The sequence below is a fragment of the Eublepharis macularius genome, chromosome 6 (assembly GCF_028583425.1).
Source record: "Eublepharis macularius isolate TG4126 chromosome 6, MPM_Emac_v1.0, whole genome shotgun sequence".
Taxonomy (NCBI): Eukaryota; Metazoa; Chordata; class Lepidosauria; order Squamata; family Eublepharidae; genus Eublepharis; species Eublepharis macularius.
Window position 1 is genome coordinate 118,131,933 of NC_072795.1, and position 21,029 is coordinate 118,152,961.

At 42.0% G+C, this 21,029-nt stretch overlaps 2 protein-coding genes across 2 annotated transcripts in view; both read right to left on the reverse strand.

Moving 5' to 3' along the window:
- The window catches only part of REEP3 (receptor accessory protein 3), a 77,473-nt gene that overhangs the window by 41,178 nt on the left and 15,266 nt on the right, over positions 1 to 21,029 (reverse strand). Inside the window, exon 2 of the mRNA XM_054982451.1 lies at positions 10,115 to 10,187. Coding sequence (XP_054838426.1) covers positions 10,115 to 10,187 — 73 coding nt within the window. The remainder of the gene's footprint in view (positions 1 to 10,114; positions 10,188 to 21,029) is intronic.
- Positions 6,921 to 7,398, reverse strand: LOC129331853 (macrophage migration inhibitory factor-like). The gene has a single exon (XM_054982454.1). It carries the CDS (start codon positions 7,367 to 7,369, stop codon positions 7,022 to 7,024), a length of 348 nt encoding a protein of 115 aa, XP_054838429.1. The 5' UTR covers positions 7,370 to 7,398; the 3' UTR covers positions 6,921 to 7,021.

The window sequence follows — 21,029 nt, forward strand, 5'->3', positions numbered from 1 at the left end:
TAGCACGCGTATGTGATTTTAACTGAAGAACTGTGAGACAGGTTTAATCCTTCAAGGCTACTTACATGTATATTTCAGTGGGCATAGCATCAGTGCTTTATGTTTGGTTGAACTGGACAATTCCAGTAAATAGGAACTTCAATAATTGAAACTACAACAGTATTCAGAGCAACTACTGAATATTGCAGCTCTGTAGAGAGCCTAAGTAGGCTGGGTTTTAGGATTGCACCACTTCACTTTTGGCCTACCCGATGCCTATTCATTTGACATTATGCTCAAAGAGGAGCCTTAAATTCTTCAGAAGCAGAAGGTAGGACTTTTGCCGATAATCCTCTATCTGAGCAGGATATCCAACCATGGCTGTTAGGGGGTCCCATAGACATGGCTATGGTGTTTTCTGCCTGGTATATTGTGCAGCAATCTTTATTTTATAATTAACAATACATTATTAACCAGAGGACTCAATTTGGAGGCAGACTTTCCATTTGCTCTTCCTGAAGCTCTTCTGCCTGATAACCACACCTCATTTGTTTGTCCTCCCCATTTCTTAAAGGAACCTTATCCTCAAAGGGCAATGCCAATTGCTCCTGGACACAGGCTCTAAGCATTAAACTAGACAAAAACAAGAGGGGGAAAACCCAACCTGATAAACAAGAAATATTATATTTCTTTTATATTTTCTTGGCCACTCAACCTTGTTGGTTCCTGCATTGAACTAGACCATCTTTCCTTCTTCTGGAAGACTGCTGTTAGGATTGACAGAGAAAAGGTGCACGGGCAGACAGAGAAAAGGTACACCTATCCAAGTGTATGCAGAACAAAAATCAAAGCACTGCACTGAACACACAGAACACGTACGAGACTGGATGCACTTATACTGAGTTGAGTATACGCTGCATGCAGAACAGTTTTACATTTCAAATTGTAAGCGCATGTTCAAAGGTATTTTTATATTCAGATTTAGAGGCTGTGGTCTTTAATATCAGAAATGTTTTCAGGCTAGTAGAAAAGTGCTTATTCAGTGAAATGTATAATATTATGAGCACTTTATTAGCAGCTTTGCTGTAACTTTCACAGTCTCTTTCCCCAGAGTGTACTTAAAAATGCATGTTCTGGGAATTTGATAGACCTGATTATTCACATCCACATCAGTCTGCGAGGAACTATGTGCACAAAATACCTCATTTAACAAAATGACACAAGCAAAATGCCAAAGTCCAGGTACATAATCTTCCTATGATGAGAAGATTGCTTTGCAATTTTAGCCTCTCATGGAATCAAAGTTCAGTCTTGCACTTCATTCTCTATCAAATCAAAATGAAAATTTAAACACCAGAGTGAAACCGATCATGCTAAAATAATGGTACATAACACAAGCCTCAATGTGTCCTGCAAGGCACCAGTTTTTCCAGCAAAGGAATGCTAATTGTGAGCCAATTTACATTTACTCTTCTCAAGTCAGAATTCCTGGGAAAAGTGACTGCAGCACATAGTTTAAAAGTCCAGGCCAGGGAGAGCAAATGAAATATTGACAGTGTAACAGTCAAGGTTATCCAAATGAATTTCTTTTGTAGAAAAGACAAAACAGAGTTGCACTTATCTGCAACTGTGGTTTATTGAGTTGTCTTCTGTGCAGGCATACACTGGGGTGGTGTATGTGCAGGCCTGCTGCAAGGAGAAGAATCTGCTGGCTTTAGAACACTGAAGGGGCGCCCTCCCCTTCTTGGAGCACACAAGATGCTGCTTTAATAATAATAATAATAATAATAATAATAATAATAATAATAATAATAATAATAATAATAATAATAACCGTGCCTATATATTGCTCTTCTAGAAAGATTAGTGCCCTACTCAGTGCAGAAAACAAAGTCAGTGTTATTATATTCACAACACAGCTGGGGAACTGGGTCTAAGGAGAGTGGCTTATCAAAGGCCACCAACTGAGATCGTGGTTGTAGTGGGATTTGAACCAGCAGAGTGCTATTTGCACTCTGACCATTTAACCACTATGCTAGAGCATGCTCTGAGGGGTAGGAGCCCCCTTCCTTCAATTTCTCCGGAGACGCTTCTAGCTCACTACAGAAACAATCATCACATATGACACATGCTTACAGCAGGGCAGGAGGGAGAGAGTGATTATCTGCACAGAAGACAACTTTATAAACAACAGTTACAGGTAAAGGCAACACGGTTTTGTCTTCAGCCTTCTGTGGAGTCCTGCACTGGAAGTTTAGCTAGCCACTCACAAAGGAGGTAGGGTGACGCTCTCAGTGAGACAGTCTTTGCCACTGCTGAATGTTGCCTTGAATTCACATCCACAGAACAGTTGGATGAAGGTATCTGTCACTAATCACTCCCTGCAGATGTCTGGGAGTGGGACTCCTCAAAGAAAAGCTCTGTGTGAAGCTTGTGCCCCTTGTGGAATGTGCCTGGATGTTGAGAGGACAAGACAGACCAGCTTGATCGTAACACATTTTAATTGTTGAGACAATCTACCAATCAACTGGTTCTCTTCAAATAAAGTAACATAACCCTTCTGTGGTCTAACACATGTAATGGGTTTTGAAAAGACTAGCAGAACAATGCCATGAGAGAATGAAATTTAGAAACTATCTTAAACAAAAATTACAAGTATAACTCCACTTTATCCTCACAAAATTGAACAAAGGGAGGGCCTGTCCTTAATATAGTAACTCTCTCACACATCTGGCAGAAGTTATGGCCACTAAAGAAAGAAAGGCTAGAGTACAGGTGGGTAATGGTGCAAAGGGCCTAAGCATTAGCTAAGCTAACACTAAGGACACTGTGGGACTATCAGGATTATTGAGAGGGGGTACATATTAAACATCCATTTCAAAAACTGTCTAGCTGCATGATGAGAAAAAATACCCCATCATTCCACCTAGAAAATGTGACATGGATATTATGGCTAAGTATACCTTAAGTGAACCCTGAAGACTTCAAAGACAAGAGATATTCTAGAATCAGTGGCAGAAAACGTGATGTGGAGGAAACGCCCTGATCATCCCCCCCCCCCCCCCGGCAGAAGAAGGCTTCCATTTTAAACTACTAGAAACACGTGTAGAAGGCTTCCTAGCATGAAAGAACACTTCATGGTCTGAAAACACTCATTTGGTGGGTTTATCCTCCATGCTGGACACATGATGGAGAATAGATCCCTCTCTCAACAGGTCCAGGAAGCGCATATAATAGTCCCTGGTGAGATGAACGAGAGTTGTGAACCACAATTGATGAGGCCAGAATGGTGCCTCTGTACAGATTTTGCAAATGAATTTGCCAGGATGGAATTTGAAATGCAGTGAGTATGGGTCATGAAGCAAAAAAGGGTTCTGGAATTGTCACTTATTGCAAAGAGGTCTACATGAGATGACCCTACTGATACAATGAATATAAATGACCCCAATAGACCATTCATGTTGTGAACTCTGGTTCTGTTTAAAATATACCCCTTGGTATTGTCTGACCCAGCAATATGCATAGCAAGGGCCCATTTGCCTTTCACTCAGGCTGCCACCCACCCTAAACCTCCCTTCACAGGTTTGGGCTTCCCAGGCAGGTAAAGGCCGGGAGTCTACCACAACATGCCACCTGTCTGGCCTCCACTACAGCAGGCAGAGAGCCCTGACCCAAATCTTCACAGGGTCCCCCCTCCTTCTTCTTCCAGAGACTCCACCATACAGGCAGCCTGGATGTACCTCCTCTCACTCAACTACTGCCCAGGGTTGGTGGGGAAAGGGAACTTAGAGGTTATTTTCCACATATATGCTGCCACCGTACAGTTTAGAAATATTGGCCCTTCGAGTGCGTGTGCATGCGTGCGTGCGTGTCTTGTTTCTCCCCAGCTACCACCTCAGGACAGCCAGAGTTGAAAACTGGGGGGAAAGGACTTTTATTTACAAGATGGGACACTGGAGTAAATGATTTTAAAACTCATAAATAAATTGTGGTTAAACAGGAAATGTTTCAGTGTATCAGAACAAGCTTTGAAATCAGTCAGCAATATATCTGCTGCCTCTCCTCAGCAGTCAAAACCCTTCTTCTCCCCCTCTCGCTCTCTCCATCGGACACCATGTGGTACCAGGAGGTCCAGTCCCAAATGTCTGTGGCCTCTGCACAGAAAGTCACATGTAGCTAGAGTCCGACATTATACTTCCACTGAAAATCCTGAGTCATGCTACAACATAATAATTTGTTGAAAATATTATTTATTTGTTTACTTCATTTATATTCCAGCTTTCTCCCCGATAGCAACCTGGCTTACATCTCTTCTCCATTTTATCCTCACAATCACCCTGTGAGATAGGTTAGGGTGAGAGCATGGACTGCCACCCGCCCGCCCGCCCGCCCGCCCGCCCTCTATCTATCTATCTATCTATCTGTCTGTCTGTCTGTCTGTCTGTCTGTCTGTCTGTCTGTCTGTCTGTCTGTCTGTCTGTCTGTCTGTCTGTCTACTTCAAATTTCTATTCCGCCCTCCCCACGGACGGGCTCAGGGTGGATAACAACCTGTTAAAACACAATAAAAATCCCACCCACATTAAAACATCATTAATACAGCAGCATATTTCTATTCATACAGATTTAAAAACAGGATGATGGACAGCCTTCACTGGGAGGGTTAGAATTTTATACACCCCTTTTTTCAGGCTGGTGGAGGCCCAGCCTCAGCCATGTGCCTGGCGGAACAACTCCGTCATGCAGGCCTGGCGGAAGGATAGTAGGCCCTGCCAGGCCCTGACCTCAGCAGACAGAGCGTTCTCCCAGGTGGGAGCCAGGACTGAAAAGGCCCTGGCTCTAGTCAAGGCTAAGCAGGCCTCCTTGGAGCCAAGGACCACCAACACAAAGGCTACAATGAAATTTTTAAGCACCATGGCCAACTTTGAGCCCTGCATCTTTCATTCTCCATTCTAATTTTCTCTCTCCATATTCGAATCATGCAAAATAAACAAATATGTGAAGTGCCAAAATGGAAGTAGGGACATCATGTAGAAATTTAACTAAGCTTGCAAAGCATTCTGAAGTTCATGCCTGGATTTCTTTCCTCAATAAATGGACAACTCATACCAAGTTAAGCTAACAAAAAAAATATTCTCAGCCATTTCAGGGACTTATGAAGAATTTTCAGCCAAAATAAAATGGCATTATTTAAAGAACCAGGCTGAGACTTTCCCATCCACGTCTCATATTATCAACTGTTTTTTCTTACAACAGAATCTAAACCACTCATTCAATTTCTTGCTCTTTTTAGAAGAACTATTCTTCCTTGCAGGAACACAGATCTATTGTTGCAGTTGTAACCAAGACTTCAAAATTAGGCATGTTAAATACTATCTTTAGTCCCATTAAATACAATTTTTAAATCCCAAAATATTTAAATCCCCAAAACTGTGCAGGAAGGGAAGGTGGTGCTAACTATGTGCACATCCCATATCTAATCTTCAACCTCCGCTTATGACACTGAGGATATGGGCTCTGTGTGGTTGTCTTATCTCTCCGATTCGTATCTAATCTATGTAGATTGTTGGTTAAAATCCCACTAGTAATTAAGAGATGTATAAATGGTCATATTGTACAGACCTGCTGACAATAGCAGAGGGAAAATCTGATCACACCCAATTCTGCTCCTGATCCCTCCCGAGTTGTTTAAATCCTTACCTGACTGGTGGTTGCCCATCTTTGCCAAATTGTTTACCCAGATCAATCAAATGGCTGTTTTCCCCTCAAGGTGGAAACTTAGTATTGTAGTCCCAGTATTTAAAAAGGTCTGCAAATCAGTTCCTCAAAATTCAACCAATTAGCCTGCTGGATAGCCTTCAAGGAGGACTGGGAGACCTTCAATAACGTTATCCATCCTAAGCAAGCAAGAAAGGGGTAGGCACTATTGACCACTGCCTGATTCTTTACCAGCTGGCTCAACAGAGTATTAAGGGCCTCACCAAGGTCATGTTCGCAATGTTTATGGATCTAACTGCTACCTTCGACTCAATAGATCGGAACCAACTGTGGGTAAAACTAGCAGGCGCTAATACTGATAAATGTCTATTGTTCCTGATTCAAGAATTATATTCCAATATATCTGCTAGAGTTAAGGTAGGCCCCACAAACACTTTAACACAGGAGATCCCAGTTATTATGGGGGTCAAATAGGGGTATGCTGTATTCCCTTTGTTCTTCAATCTGTATTTAAATAACATCGTTCCAAGTCTGTCAGGCAATGAGTTCTTTCCACCATTCTTGGGGGTGGGGTCGGAAAGTATCGATTCTCCTATAAGCAGATGACATGGTGTTGGTGTCCTTAACTTGTATCGGTTTAAGGAGGATGCTGAACAAACTGAGCAATTTCTGTAAGAGTAAGGCTATAAACATCAACTTTGCCAAGGCCAAAGTAACTATCTTGGGGAAGAGACCTTGAAGATTTAATAGATGGCAATTCCACTGAACAACGTACAATCTTTAAGTATCTTGGGGTGACGTTTAGCGAAACCCTCTCATGGAAATCCCACCTGGCAATAACAAAAGCCTCAGTTTTGAAAACCATGTGGCCATCTTTAAATGTTAAATCTCAAAAAGAGGATTTTTAATCGAGCTGGCCTTGAAACTGTTTTAGTGTAAGGCATCTTCTATATGGTGCAGAGACCTGGAGTTAGAAATGTCTGGTCTTGACCCTGGAACCAATCCAAAATCTCTTTTTAAAGAGAATTCTAGCTTTGCTTCGCAGCACTCCAGCAGCTTTAGTGCAGGCTGAACTTGGGTTACCGTCTATCAGAGCCCATTTGCACATGGCCTTATTTAGATTCTGGAAAAAGCAAAGGACTCTTTCCGCTACCCCACTGTTTTTTTCAACATCCTTCTAGGTTTTTATTTGTTTTCCATTGGAAGAAATGTTACAACTACGATGCACGCAAGAAACCAGCAAGGAGCTCGCAGTAGGGAGGAGAACTTGGCTGTGATGGCTGATGTGCCTAAAGAAGGCCTTAGAGAGATTGCTCACAAAGAGCCTTACGCAAAGGTGGATCCATTCCAGCCCACGTTACTAGCATTCATATCATAATAGTTGATGTAGACCCTGTCTGCTGGTATCTGCAGGTGTTTAGTAAGCAGGTCACACACCAACTTCGAGTAAGCCTTGTTTTGCGGGCCGCCTATCTTGCTGATGCTGTGTAGGCTACACAGGGCACAAGGCTCAGCTGAGCCGCCAAAGGACATCAGCTGGTCGGTCACGATGTGGATCGCGATATACTGGGCTGGCTTGCCAGTTGCCTTGGCCAGCTGCTGGGTGAACTCCCCGGGCAGGCTCTCCAGTATGGCCTGGCGGCTGACATTGGTGTTAATCACGAGCATCGGCATCTTGGTGGCAGCGGGGATCACTGAGCGGAAAGCTGAGCACGCATCTCGCTACCCCACTGTTAAGGCAAAGCAATGCACTGCTGCATTCAGAAGCCGTTTGCACAGCAGGCTTTACCAATATCCTCCATCATTATTCTCTGGTGGATGTCTTTGGGGGCCTGGTTTCAATATATGAGACGGGATCTCTAAAACCAATGCTGAGTTGGACAGATTACTACTCTCTATTCCAAATTCTCTCCCTGGTTCAAGTTGTTCAAGAGGGATCATGGCAGAGCCTCTTATTTGACCAAAATCACCTTTTCTAATCTTAGAACAGCTTTAACTTCTGAGGTTACAAACCAGGCCTTCAGCCATTCCAGATGGTAGTTACACATAAATACCAATTGCTGCCCATTTTTGTACTTGTTGGGAGTTTTAGTCCCCAAAGACCTTCCACACTATATTTCATTCTGCCCTTTGTATACAGAGCCTAGAAATAAATTTCTTGGTGAAATCCTAAAAAACACTAATTCTTCACCTGTGGTGGAAAAACTAACCCTCCACTTTTTCAGTCTGGATCCACACATCACTTATAGAGCAGCAAGTTTGCCATGGCAGCTAAGAAAATCCAGGATCAAACAGTGTTTAATAGTTAAGACTCCTTCACCTGTGTACAGCAAAGGTGCTGATGTGTTTTAATGTACTTTTATGTATTTAACATTATAGTTTTATTGTTCATGTTTTACTTATGTGTTTCGTTGGCTTAACTGTGATGGCCTTTGGCCGCATACAATAAACATTATTCTAATTCAGAATGATATAATTCTATACTTTTCAAAAGTCTGGAAGGTTCTACTGACCTTTTAAGAATTTAAAGCAACACCTGGGCAGTGAGAAATGGCTCAAACACAATTGCATTCCCCACCTCCAAGCAAGGACAATTCTATAAGCTTTAAACTTTTAATCTTTTTGAGTGTCCAAACAGGTCAGCAGAACCAACAACCTTTGATCTCTGTAGCTTGGAGAAGATTTGTCAGCTACTTTGCATAACAGCTGACATATGTTGACTCTTCTACGGACAACAGCCAAGGACTGAGAAGGAGGGTGGTCCCCGTATAATCACACCCTCAAGGACATACTATCTGCTCTACCTAACTTGCCAGTCTTTCATAAACATGACAAGGAAATACTGTTGAAGAAGGTAAAAACAAAAACGGTAAAGGCAGTCCCCTGTGCAAGCACCGAACCATTACTGAACCATGAGGGGACGTCACATTACAACATTTTCTTGGCAGACTTTTTTTTTTATGGGGTGGTTTGCCATTGCCTTTCCCAGTCATCTACACTAACCCCCAAGAAATTGGGTACTCTTTTTACCGACCTCGGAAGGATGGAAGGCTGAGTAAATCCTGAGCCGGCAACCTGAACCCAGCTTCTGCCAGGATCGAACTCAGGTGAAGTAAAATCATTTTGCATCCAGCTTTTTGAAGGACTTAAATACAATCCTATGCTGAGTTACTCTTGTTTAAACCCATTGAAATAAATGGACTTAGACTGGATTGTACTGTTAAGATCCATTCAGTGGCACAGGTAGGTAATTTTAGACTCTGGACTTAATGGTTTTAAACACCATTGAATTAATGTATAATTCAAATGTGAAGCTACAGCCTGGTTTCCCCTCCTTCGAGCCCATGAACAATAACCAACAGCTGGGATGGACCCTTCCCTCAGAAGGAACTGGCAGCAGTGATAAAGGGGCAGCAGAGCTGAAAGGGGGAAACAACCACCTAGTATGAAGGATGTAAAAACAAACAGGCCAAACCAAGCAAAGCAAGAAATCTTTACTGGAGGCACAATATTAAAGATTCTTTCTCACTAGACTGTTCTACAAAGGCGTCTCCCACGAGGGATACTATGATTTTGAGCCCTATTTATACTGCCTGAAAATGATGTCAGTAACAGAAGCAGTACGAGGAGGAAAGATCAACGTCCCCCTGTCCACCCAAGTCAACATCTGAACTTGCAGGGACTAAACAGAACATTAAGCTCAAGGAAGGCAAGTCTGGCTTACTCATTTTACCAGTGACTTCCTGGCCCTCTGCATATGACCATGGATAGGTGGGTATATCCCTCCACGACCACTGCTAATAACAAACCACCAGCCAGTCAATGCTTCAAGTAGAACAAGAGTCAGCTCGTTTTGATTTATAGTGTATACACCTGGAAGGGGCCTCTGGGAAGTACACAGGACTACTTCAAGTCATAATCACAGCTGGAAAGCAGGATGTCCTTGAGCATCTGCTTGATCGGTGTTGACTAACATTTCAGTTTGTGCAGTCCAAGGGTGCAGACATAATGTTTAGAGAGGGAAAACAGTCCTGCATAGTGGTTAAAGTGTTGGATGATGAATGGGGGAGACCCGGATTCTAATCCCTGCTGTGTCATGGAGCTCACTGGGTGATTGTGGATCAGCCACTTTCTCTCATCCTAACTGACCTCACAAGGCTATTGTGAGGATAAAATGAGAACCATGTATGCTGCCCTGTGAGCCATTTGTTAACCATGGCCAACAGGAAGTCAGTGTTACCTCTACACCCTTCAAGTATAAAGCACTTTATGCAAAACTCTTATCTTGATGCTCATAGCATACTGTTAGAAACTGTGAACTTTTGCACCCGAGCAAAAGCTGGCATGATTTGGTTCCACCTTAACACTGACCAATCAAAATGTAAATACATCTAAAAACTGAAAAAAATAAACACTTACATATTCCTTCACATTTTTTGTCTTTACGGCTTTGTATGAATAATAAGCAGGATACAGCATTCCAAAGACCAACCTGTTGAAAAATAGAAATATTTTAGGCTTGAAGTTACACATTAAGCAATGAATGTAAAATACAGGTTCTGAGTTGTAATAATCAAGGAACAACCAAAGACATGGGAAAGGAAAGACTAACTCCCCTCCTCCACAAGTCACATCAAAGGCATCCTTTGAGTCCACAAGATAATCCAAGAACAACTGCTTCAGCTTTCTGATAGTGGTGCTATCACATGTGGCCAGCTCAAATTAAATAACATGATCTCCCACTTCAACAAAAGTTACATATTTCAGCCATAATACAACACAAATTTAAGCACGACCAGAATCTATTAAATCAAAGAGCTAAATGTGACATTTGATTTGTGCCTCTACGTATCTCTTCCCTTCCTAAACTCAACATGCAGGACTCTTTGAATCCTCTTCATAGTCCAGCAATTAACCTAAAATGTTTGCTGTCAATGCACATTAACACATCTTCAAAATTGTTTGGGGACAAATTGCCCTTTGTTCACAAGGCTATCTACAAGAGCTTATAACAAAACGTAGAAATAATGGCCAACATGATCCTTTTCCTCCAAGAGGTTCAACACATTGCCTCTATTATAGTCTGCGGTAAGAGGATAGTTTAGGTGGGTAGCTGTGTTGGTCTGCAGTAAAACAACAGGATTTGAATCCAGTAGCATCTCAGAGACCAACAAGATTTCCAAAGAGTAAGCTTTTGAGAGTCAGAGCTCCCTGTCTGAAGAGCTCTGACTCAAAAGCTTACACTCTGAAAATCTGGTTGGTCTCTAAGACCCCAATGGACTCAAATACTGCCAGTCTGTACTAAGACTTGTATTTGCCATTCCCACAGGAACACCTTCACATTCAGGTTGTGCCTACAGGTTTTGGCATGGAGGTTAAGCCGGTCAATGGGCTAATGCCAGCTGAGCAGCTACAAGTGGTTTAGGCAACAGAGGCGCATGATGAATTTGACGGGTAGCACAAGAATATGGGGTGCTTTACATGATATACAGAATGCTGTCACGTGGAATGCAGAAGGTAGTTCCTTCCCAGCTTGACAGCGAACTTTGTTAACAAATAAAGAGTGTTGATATTTCAGGTAAACAGCAACAGTCACAAATTACCTTGCAAACAGACTACTACTAATGCATCAAGGTAAACAAATCTGGTTATTTATCCAAACATATTTGGCAAAGGGAATATATAGCTTCGAGTACAGTTTCTTCTATTTTGCCTATGTATCAAACAATTCTCAGATGTTTATAGTTTGCTGTTGAAAATCATATTGCACATGAAGTTCTATGCAAACAGGGGTACTCTTTATCTGAACATTTTGATCTCCAAAATCACTTGGATAAAAATGGTGTCTCAAACATTTATTTAGAAAGTTTGTTTGCTGCCTCTCTAAAGACCTGCTCAAGGCAGCTGATAAAGTAGAAACCAAATACAATAAAACCACAGCCACAAAAACACAGACTACATAAATACTATAATCAAAGTATTACTGGGTACATTGCAGGAAAGACCTCTTGGAAACTTTTGGAAAAAATACTGAGGTCAATTGCTCTGTAGGTAACTAAGTAGTTACAAAATACAAAGGAAAACACAACACTTCTATTGCAGCACACACCAAAAGGGTCATTTTTCTTTGAGTTCTCACACATTCCTAGTAACAGAAGGTTTCCCAGGAACAAAATCTGTTCATTTCTTAACACATTAATTGAATTTATTTAAATCCTATTCTGCTCTCTCTCCTGGGACTCAAGATAGCAACCAAGTTGTGAAGGCACAAATTATAATAGTCCAATTAACAAAATTAACACAGATTGCAAATTTAAAAGCACTCACAATTTAACACACACTAGAAAATGCATTTTTAGTGGGAACCCTAATAATCAGATAGGGAAAAGGCAATATTTTCAAATCCACAGTGGCTAATTCTAATGTTTATCTTGTACCCGTTGTTTATGTATAGTCTTACTAATGTATTTCATCACTGTTTGACTGCATGGTTGTTTCAGTTTTCCAACTTTATAAAACCTGGATACAATTTTCTTCAAAATGGAGACTAAGATTTCTGTGACAACTGAAAATTCAGAGGCTGGAAGTATCCAATTTTTGTGTTGCAGGAAAATTTATAGAAATTAATTCCCTGTAGACAAAACAAGGTAGTGGGGGTGTATAGAGAAACCCTGCACTGGAGTTGCCCCGGCTAATGAGAAACAATATATTCTCTGGGGTGGGGTGGGGTGGGGGAGAGAACAACTGCAGAATAACTGCAGGAAATCCAACTGAGGATGCAACTCTTCCTTCACCTGTGAGTTTAATAGTCATATATTTGCAATCGCTAAGCAGGATTACTGCAAGGGCAAGCCGAGCACCTATTTTATTCTGGTGACTGTCAACCCCCCACTCAAAGGAAAACAAATAGCGCTTGAAGTTTTGACTTCACTCTGGTCTTCAGAGGTACAGAGAAGTGATCAGTTTCATTGCTACTGCATGGTCCCAAAACTCAGTGTGAAGTTAAGGATTAGCTGCCCATGTCCATAACTTGGACTTCAGTAGATGAGAGCCATCCTGTGTCTGAAACGGAGGGTAACTGCAGAGATAAGCCGCACCCTGCTCCCATGTCTGTTATCACTGCAGTCATGCGGAACATGACAAACCAAAGTTCAGCTCGATTTTGCCTATGGCCCCCCAACTGAAACTGGGCTGGTGGTGACCTCAAGTTTTAACTAGCTACCAAGGCCAGCTAAAATTTCTGGACTTGTATGTCTGATGCTGCCTTTGACTATTCACAGAATGGTCCTACTAGTACATTACGGTGTGCTTTATCTTTCAAAGGCATGTTTCAAATACCTTTTAAATAAAAGAAATTACCTCCCCGTCTTTGAGGCAGAGTTGTTTATAAGTTTAAAAATCAAAAAGCTGCCCACTCCTGTTCTAAGGATGGGCATACAATCCTTCTCATTCAACTAAACCAAGTATTGCTAAACTGATGCTAACAGGATATTGACTAAAGACATGGAGGGAAGATAAAAAGGCTCATAAGAAAACCTGCAGTGTATTAACTTGTAATGGGAAAGACAGTTTTCAGTCAGCAAACAACTATAACGGGCTGTAATGCTCCAGAGACCCTCTTGCTACCTAGTAACATTATTTTAGTTTATGTGCTTCACCAGCACTTTCAGGATTAAAGAGTCACATTCTTTCAATTAGGATTTTGTTTCTCTAAACTCAAATAGCCAGCTTCTATTTAATACTTGGTTGCCATGGTAGCCTGGTGAACCATGCTTTAAATCACCAGATGGCTGTTTTCAATTCCAAACAGGTGCTGGCAACATTCCAGTTCTTTCAAGTATTTCCTTCGGCCTCCATTTCTGTAGAGAATAGGTTTTAGCGAACGTACGCAAGAGTTTGCTAGAGGTAGATTGCACATAATGAAGTATACGCAGAACCTATTTGCATTCAGCTCAAACATGTTCTGACAACTGTCCCCACCTCGCCTAGGCTTCTCAACACAGTGTTAATGAGTTCAAGGATTCCAGACAGCTTACGTGCATCAGGCAAATAAATAAAAGTGATTAACACGACAGGCTTTGCTTCTAGTCAACCAAAAGTGGGTTCCTACGTTAGAAAATGCCAAGCTCCTGACAAGTGGCTTAAATTAACAAAACCCAACTTTCTGATCTGGATCAAGCCAAGTTAATAGGGTCTATACAAGTGTTTTGGTTTTTGGAGAACATGGGGAGAGGGAATTTAGCAGGGATGCTGATCAATTAGATCCAGAGGAATTAGCCATGTTAGTTTGTAGTTGCAAAATAGTAAAGAGTCCAGTAGCACCTTTGAGACTAGCCAACTTTATTGTAGCATAAACTTTTGAGAACCACAGCTCTTTCGAGATGCATCTGATGAAGAGAGCTGTCGTAATTGACCAATTAGAGACATTTTAGTTACTACCTGCCTCTTAACTGATTGTACATGACCAACATAGCAAATACCCATAAGCAAAGTTTCCCTTCTCTACTCAAGCTAAGCTTAAACACTGCCTCTCTGCTTATAATCCTGCTCACCAATGTAGGACTGCCCAAAGTCATCTTCTAGGAGACAACCTCTTGATGGCAGGTGATTTGGCTTACTTGGTGTGTAAGGCATCTTTTTCTGTGGAACAAGAAACTGTGCAAGACAATATGTCCCAGCAAGCCTTATCATCATCATTACACTGTATTAGTACTGGGATTTCAGTGTTGTAGAGCTTGCTTAGTGTCAATTTTTTCCTGCTATTCTGGTAGTTTGTTGTAAGACTTGAAGTACTTGAATGGGGCGAGGTGAATTTTGTGGTAGGTTTATGCTTATTTTAATTCCCAGGATCACATGAAAGTTATTTGAAAAGGTTAAGTTGCTTAAGTCTCCTATTGTAGCTGTTTGAAGCTCAATGGAATTCAAAAACATTTGTTTTTAAAATGAAAGATTATACATTATCTTGCACTTTACCTGCTCACTTAATTTGGTATTAATATTTTCTGATAAAAGCATTGTTAAACTGAGGCAGAGAGCTGTGCTGGCATCTCTAACCTTTCAGGGACCTTAGGACCTGAACAAGAAATCTCACAGCCTGAGGCTGTGGCTTAGCTTAGTTTGCTACCTGCATTTGTGCAGTCAAGCCCCCAGAAAGATTTTCAGGCAAACAGGCAGGCAAAATTAGCCTCTGTGATTTGCAGGCAGAATATAGTCACAGGGAGAGACAGCTTTTACCCTTGCCTGGACAGAGCACATTCCAGGTCTGGATTCAATTATAATCATCCATGGCACTGTCCTGCCCTCAACAGCTACTGTTAATTATGCTTAAGATTTGTTTACCTGCATTCTTATATGCTACTACAATAGCGTAAGTGTACAGTCATGTTTTAGGACTTGGCTAGGACAACAACTGAAGAACAACAAACGAGGAAGAGATTTGGAGAGCTTAGTCACTCATGAGGTCAAACCACTACTGTGATTCAGCTGTTAGGAAAGAAAATTAACTTCTAGGATGAACTAAACAGGAGAGATCTGGAGAGATAAGGAAGTATAAACTGCCTTGTATGAAAAACTGGCAAGGCTTCATTTGGAACACCATGCCTGGTTCCAGTCACCTGTGGCACCTGCAGAATACTCACGGATGTTCTGCCAGTATAATTGCCAGTAAACATGCCAATTACACTGGTAGAACATTGTCCAATATTCTACCTTCCCATGGGCTAGAACACAGGATGCTTAGGAAACAACCAGCCCATTTTCCAAGTAGACTTTTTTAAGCTACAAGAGCAACAGTGGATTTCCAAAATATTATTCTGCACAACATGCTATAAGACTTTTTGTATTCCCAAATGCTTGCCACATTTGCTCAATTGTTCCACAACAGCTTAAGATGGATAAATTGATCCAGTGTGATAAATATGGCAGACTTTTGATTTTTAACAGACCTTATGAGCATTAGAGAGTGCAGATGTTCCCACACATCAGTGAGCAATGACCACAGGCAAGGTAAAAAAACCAGTAATAATGGAAACAATTGTTTTATGCCATATATTGCTACGCTGCTACCCATGGGAAGAAAGTAATGTGATGGCTGAGCACAGCTCAATTATTTCAAGATTACAATACAACTTATTGGGGGGGGGGGGGAGAGAGTCTGGCTTCCAAGAAGCTTCTGCACAGTTTTAGATATCCACGAAAGTTTACAGGACTTGAGAGACTGGAGGTGCACATTAAATAGGAATGGACATGCTGCAATTCTCCTTTCTCCAAGGAATTCAAGAAAGCCTTTTTCTTGTGTACCTAAAGTCAACTACCTAGTGTTTAAGCCATGCAGTAAGAGCTACAAAAATTCTGTGCCATTCAAACTACTAATTCTCTCAGAAGCTTTCCAAAAAGACCTTGAGTCTCCTGATAGAAAGCAGCTGTAACAGGCTACAAAGGACAGGAAGGAAGGCTCTTTGGTCCCTAAAGGGAAGAAATGATTCAACCATTAATGACAGGAAGAAAAGGAGAAGGGTGGTGGCGGGTTATTCTCGACTGAAAGGGGCAGGTGTGGCTTGTGTGCCCACTGGACCTGTTAGCTGGTAAAATGTGCAGCCTCCCAGGGCACAGATCTAGGAACTGACAAACGGCAAGATTTATCAAGCCCACAGACAATGACATAGGTTTTCCAGAAAAATTTGAAATTGAAAAAATATGATACCCAAAATAAAGCGTAATCTGATTTACTACATTTTGAAATATTCATTTAAAAAATTCAGGAGTATCTCCTGTTAATTTTATGTCCCGGAAGCAGAGCTTGAATTAAAATATTTCATTAGGAAAGCAAAATAAATGAGATACGTGTTACATGTTATACTCTACAGTAAACGCTTTGTTAACTGGCATCCACAGGGAACTGGTGTTGCTGCTTACGCAGTGATGCCAACTAACAAGAGCTTTTACTCAGTGCCTGCCCAGCTCATGCAACCATGTGGTAAGCAGCCATCTGAATGAGGCAGCATGCTTGTTAATTGAGATCTTTGGTTAAGTGGGTGCAAGTTAAAGCTTTCACTATATTTTTATTGGCGTAATACTTGTAAACATTTTAAGAGACCATACACCCTGTATGCACCTTAAAGGGAAAGAAAACAAAGCACTGTCAAAATAAATTTTAGCACACCCAGAGAACTGTGCATGATATACCACGGCTGTGGCTGTTCATTCATCTATTTCAACAAAATTTCACTCTCTTCCATGGAAGTCACAGGGCATCTTAGCTTCACTGTCATGTTTCATAGCACAACTTATATATTAAATGACTGGTGATTCAAATACACCTTCTATCATGGGAAAGGAAACATAAAACAATTTTAGCCTTGGGTTTGATTTGACCTGCCCTGCTAATCAGATGAAGTTATAATTTTAACTTTTTTTATTGGGATTACTACATGCACTTATGGTTTTGTTTCCTCCTGCCCACATTTAATAAATCATTAAAACATACATGTAATCCATCTCAAAATTCACAGGGATAATCGCCTAACATTTGTTACAACTTTGAAATGGCCAAGTGTCATGATCTGGCTGTGCCAGGAAGGCCTAGCAAGGCCTCAGAAGCCTGTTAGCAGTGGGAGTAGGCCTGCCTACAATTCCCAGGAGCCCCTGGGCCGTTTTGGCATCCTTTTTGGCCAATCAGAACACAGGGGGCTGGTACTATATAAGTCTGGGAGGGAGAAGGCCTGTGTTCTTTCTCCCAGGGAGCAGCCCAGAGGAGGTTTCTGCTAGGGAGAGAGGCCCTCATCCAGGTAGGGGGAGAAGACAGGCCTGGCAGACAGAGGGGCAGTGAGTTCAGTTGTGCTAGGGCCTTTTGTTTATTTTACTTTCACCCATCTATTGTTGCTAAGGCACCTTGTTTGCTTGTTGTTTGATTAACTGACCTCCTTGTAAATAAATCCTTTTGTTTGTTGTTACTCTGCTGGGTCCTCACGCCTGTTTATTGGCCAAGCTACAGAGGTCAGAAGGGTTGGGAGGGTACTCTGGGCCTTCCCAAGGGACCCTAAATCCCAGAGTGGTGATAGCATAAGGTGGCTCACCCCACCTGAGGCATGACACCAAGTTTGTTTAATATTGTGTTGAAAACAGCATATATTCATAGTTATTCATTTGATATTCCTAGTTATTCATTTTATGAAACAATGAGTCTTCAGACAGGGCAAATATCAACACAGCTTCTCTGCCTACTGATCATTATCCCTTCCCGCTCATCCACATGGGAACAAATCACGGTTTCATATAACTGAGTATGAGGCTCTAGGAAGGATGGGAAAAGAATTTGGGCATCAGGTAGCATTTTTATTAATTTTTTTCTGAACAGGTAGAGACTACAAAGCAAGTGAAAAAATACTTTCAGGTGTATGACTGGCTAAACAGATGGTGCTGAAACACGTCCTGTTTTGGGGACTTGCCCGGCAAGAGATCGGCTGCACCTCACATGGACTGGGAAGAATGTGGAGAAGTTTGTTGACCCTGATCAGTGGGGGTTTCAGACCAAGGGGGGGGGGGGGACTAAATGTAATTACTCAAGTGTAATAGAAAGAACCGGGGGAGGGGGAAGCTGTGGTAGATTTTAAAGAGTTCCCATAAACAACCAACAGAAAAGACATTGGAGCATTACAATATTCTTTAGCTTGGAAGCTGACTGGAAGAAATTTTGTAACTGAGAGGATTGGAAAGATAAGAAGAGTTAGAAATTGTTCAAGAATGGAGAAATGATGATCCATGGATTTGGACCTCTCCACCATTGTCTAAAGTGATAATCTAAAGTGAATTCCCTTGTGTTCATCCCTGCTGACTGAGAGTGAATTGCCTCAGTGAAGAAAACGACACAAATCAGTCCAGCCTAGGCACAGAGAGAGGGGAGGCACTATATGCTGCCACCATATATTACATACACATACAGAGGCAGCGTAAAAGGAGAACCAGTTTGGTGGTGTGGTTAAGAGCAACAGGACGCTAAACTGGAGAGCCAGGTTTGATTCCTCACTCCTCTGCTTGAAGCCAGCTGGGTAACCCTGGGTCAGTCACAGCTTCTCGGAGCTCTCTCAGCCCCATCCACCTCACAAGGTCACTGTTGTGGGGATAATAACAACACACTGAGTGGGTGTTAAGTTGTCCTGTAGGGAGGTTTATAAATTGGATGCTGTTGTTGTTAGAGTTCCTTGCCCCAACATCTCAGGGAAATATCTGGGGAAGTGGCAGTTAACAAGGGAAACAGATGGTCCTGTCTGGTGGTGCCCCAGAGAAAGAATAGGGCCTGGTTGTTTAAAAGGCTCAGGGCTCTCATTAAAATAAAGAGACACAAGACCAATGGTGAACTTGTGACTGCCTAGTCTACCTGGGCCTCTGCTGTGCCTCTGAACTGAGAGTCCGGAGGGGCACTATTTATTTATTTATATCATTTATAGTCCACCTTTCTTATTGAGATTCAAAGTGGATTACACTGTTTGAGAGTAATACAATTCATATCAAGCACATTTCCACACAGTGTCAAGGACATGATTTCAATAAACCCAGGGTACATAAATACAAGTTTACAAAGACAGAGCATTACCAATAATCCAATACAGAGTTGAAGAAATGCTGAAACAGAACATGACATTAGAACTGACATTAGACAACAGGTAGTGCATAGGAGTACGTATTTAAAGCAACAGATAATATGTAAGGTAACATAGTGTTGAAGTCTACGGTCCCTAACTCATTAGCAAAGCATCCGAGACCCTCTTCCTACAATATAGCCTTCCAATCTGAGTAAAAAGCCTTTCTGAATAATTCAGTTTTGCATTTTTTGTGGAAAGCCATGGGTGTGTGTTGGGGGGGGGGGTCTCCTGACCTCCTCAGGCAGGCTGTTCCACCTGGTAGGGGCCACCACAGAGAAACCTCGTGTATGGGCTGCTGTTGATTTCGCCCACATGGAGGCTGGCACCTGCAGGAGACCCTGTTCAGATGAGTGAAGCTGGTGTGGAGGAACATAGGACGAGAGGCGGTCCTATAGGTATGCCAGGCCAAGGCCATGAAGAGCTTTGTATATAATAACCAGTACCTTGAACTGAGCACAGTAACTGATAGGCAGCCAATGGAGTGACTGTAGGATGGGAGTGATGTTCATGCTTCTGCTCACTCCTGATAACAGTTGAGCCGCAGGATTTTACACTAACTGAAGTCTCCTAGTATCTTAGATGGGAGACCTATGTATAGTGCATTGCAATAGTCAAGCCTTGATGTTACAATTACATGGATCCAGGGGGCCAGGTCGGCTGTGTCAAGGTAAGAAGTCATCTTCCAGGCTAGAGTGAGGTTATAGAAAGCATTTTTTGCAGCTGCCCTAACTTTCTAGTAGTAGCGTTGGATCCAGTATAACCCCTTGGCTCTTAACAGAGTCTGCAAGCGTCAAATGAACTCCATCGAAAGTGGGGAGTACAATGTCCTTCAAGATCTCTGCCTTTTCAATAAGCATTACTTCAGTCTTGGCTCGATTCAATTTTAATTTGTTCTTTTTCAGCCATTTCACCATGGTTGTCAGGCAGCGATCAAAGATTCCTACAGCATTTTGTGGGGACCTGGATAGCGAGTTACAGAGTTGGGTGTCATCTGCATAGTGATGACATCCAACTCCATAGCTGCGAATGAGTTCTCCTAAAGGCTTTACGTAAAGGTTGAATAACATGGGAGATAAGACTGTGCCCTGTGGAACCCTGCAAGATAGTTCTCATTCTGGAGATAACTGATCTCTGATGGCAACCTTTGAGTTTGTTCCATGACAAACAGTTTAAACCAGTCCAGGGTACATCTTTTGATGCCCACTTGTTTCTAAATGCCTCAACAGGATGACATGGTCTACTGTGTCGAAGGCTGCAGATAGATCCAGGAGGAGCAATAAGGAGGCATGGCCTTTGTCTATATTCAGACGATCATCCACTAAAACTACTAGTGCAGTCTCTGTCCCATTCCCTGGTCTGAATCCAGACTGTAAATGATCCAGAGCGCTAGAGCTATCCAAGAAGATCTGGAGTTGGTCAGCTACTGCTCTCTCTATCACTTTGCCCAGAAAGGGCAGATTAGAGACTGGGTGATAATTGGCCACATCAGTTTTGTCCAAGGATGGTTTTTTAATTAGCGGACTGATAACTGCCTGTTTCAGCAGCCGGGGAAAAGTTAGCCATTGATTTACAACAGAATTCAGTGGTTCACTCATGTGGTCCTTACTGGATTTTAACAGCCAAGATGGGCAACAATCGAGCACACAAGTAGTGGCTTTCATAGATGTCAAGATCATGTTAAGATCTGTCATCGT

What these genes read in the sequence shown, in the direction of transcription:
- LOC129331853 (XM_054982454.1), bottom strand. Translation starts at nt 7,369, where the DNA reads ATGCCGATGCTCGTGATTAACACCAATGTCAGCCGCCAGGCCATACTG.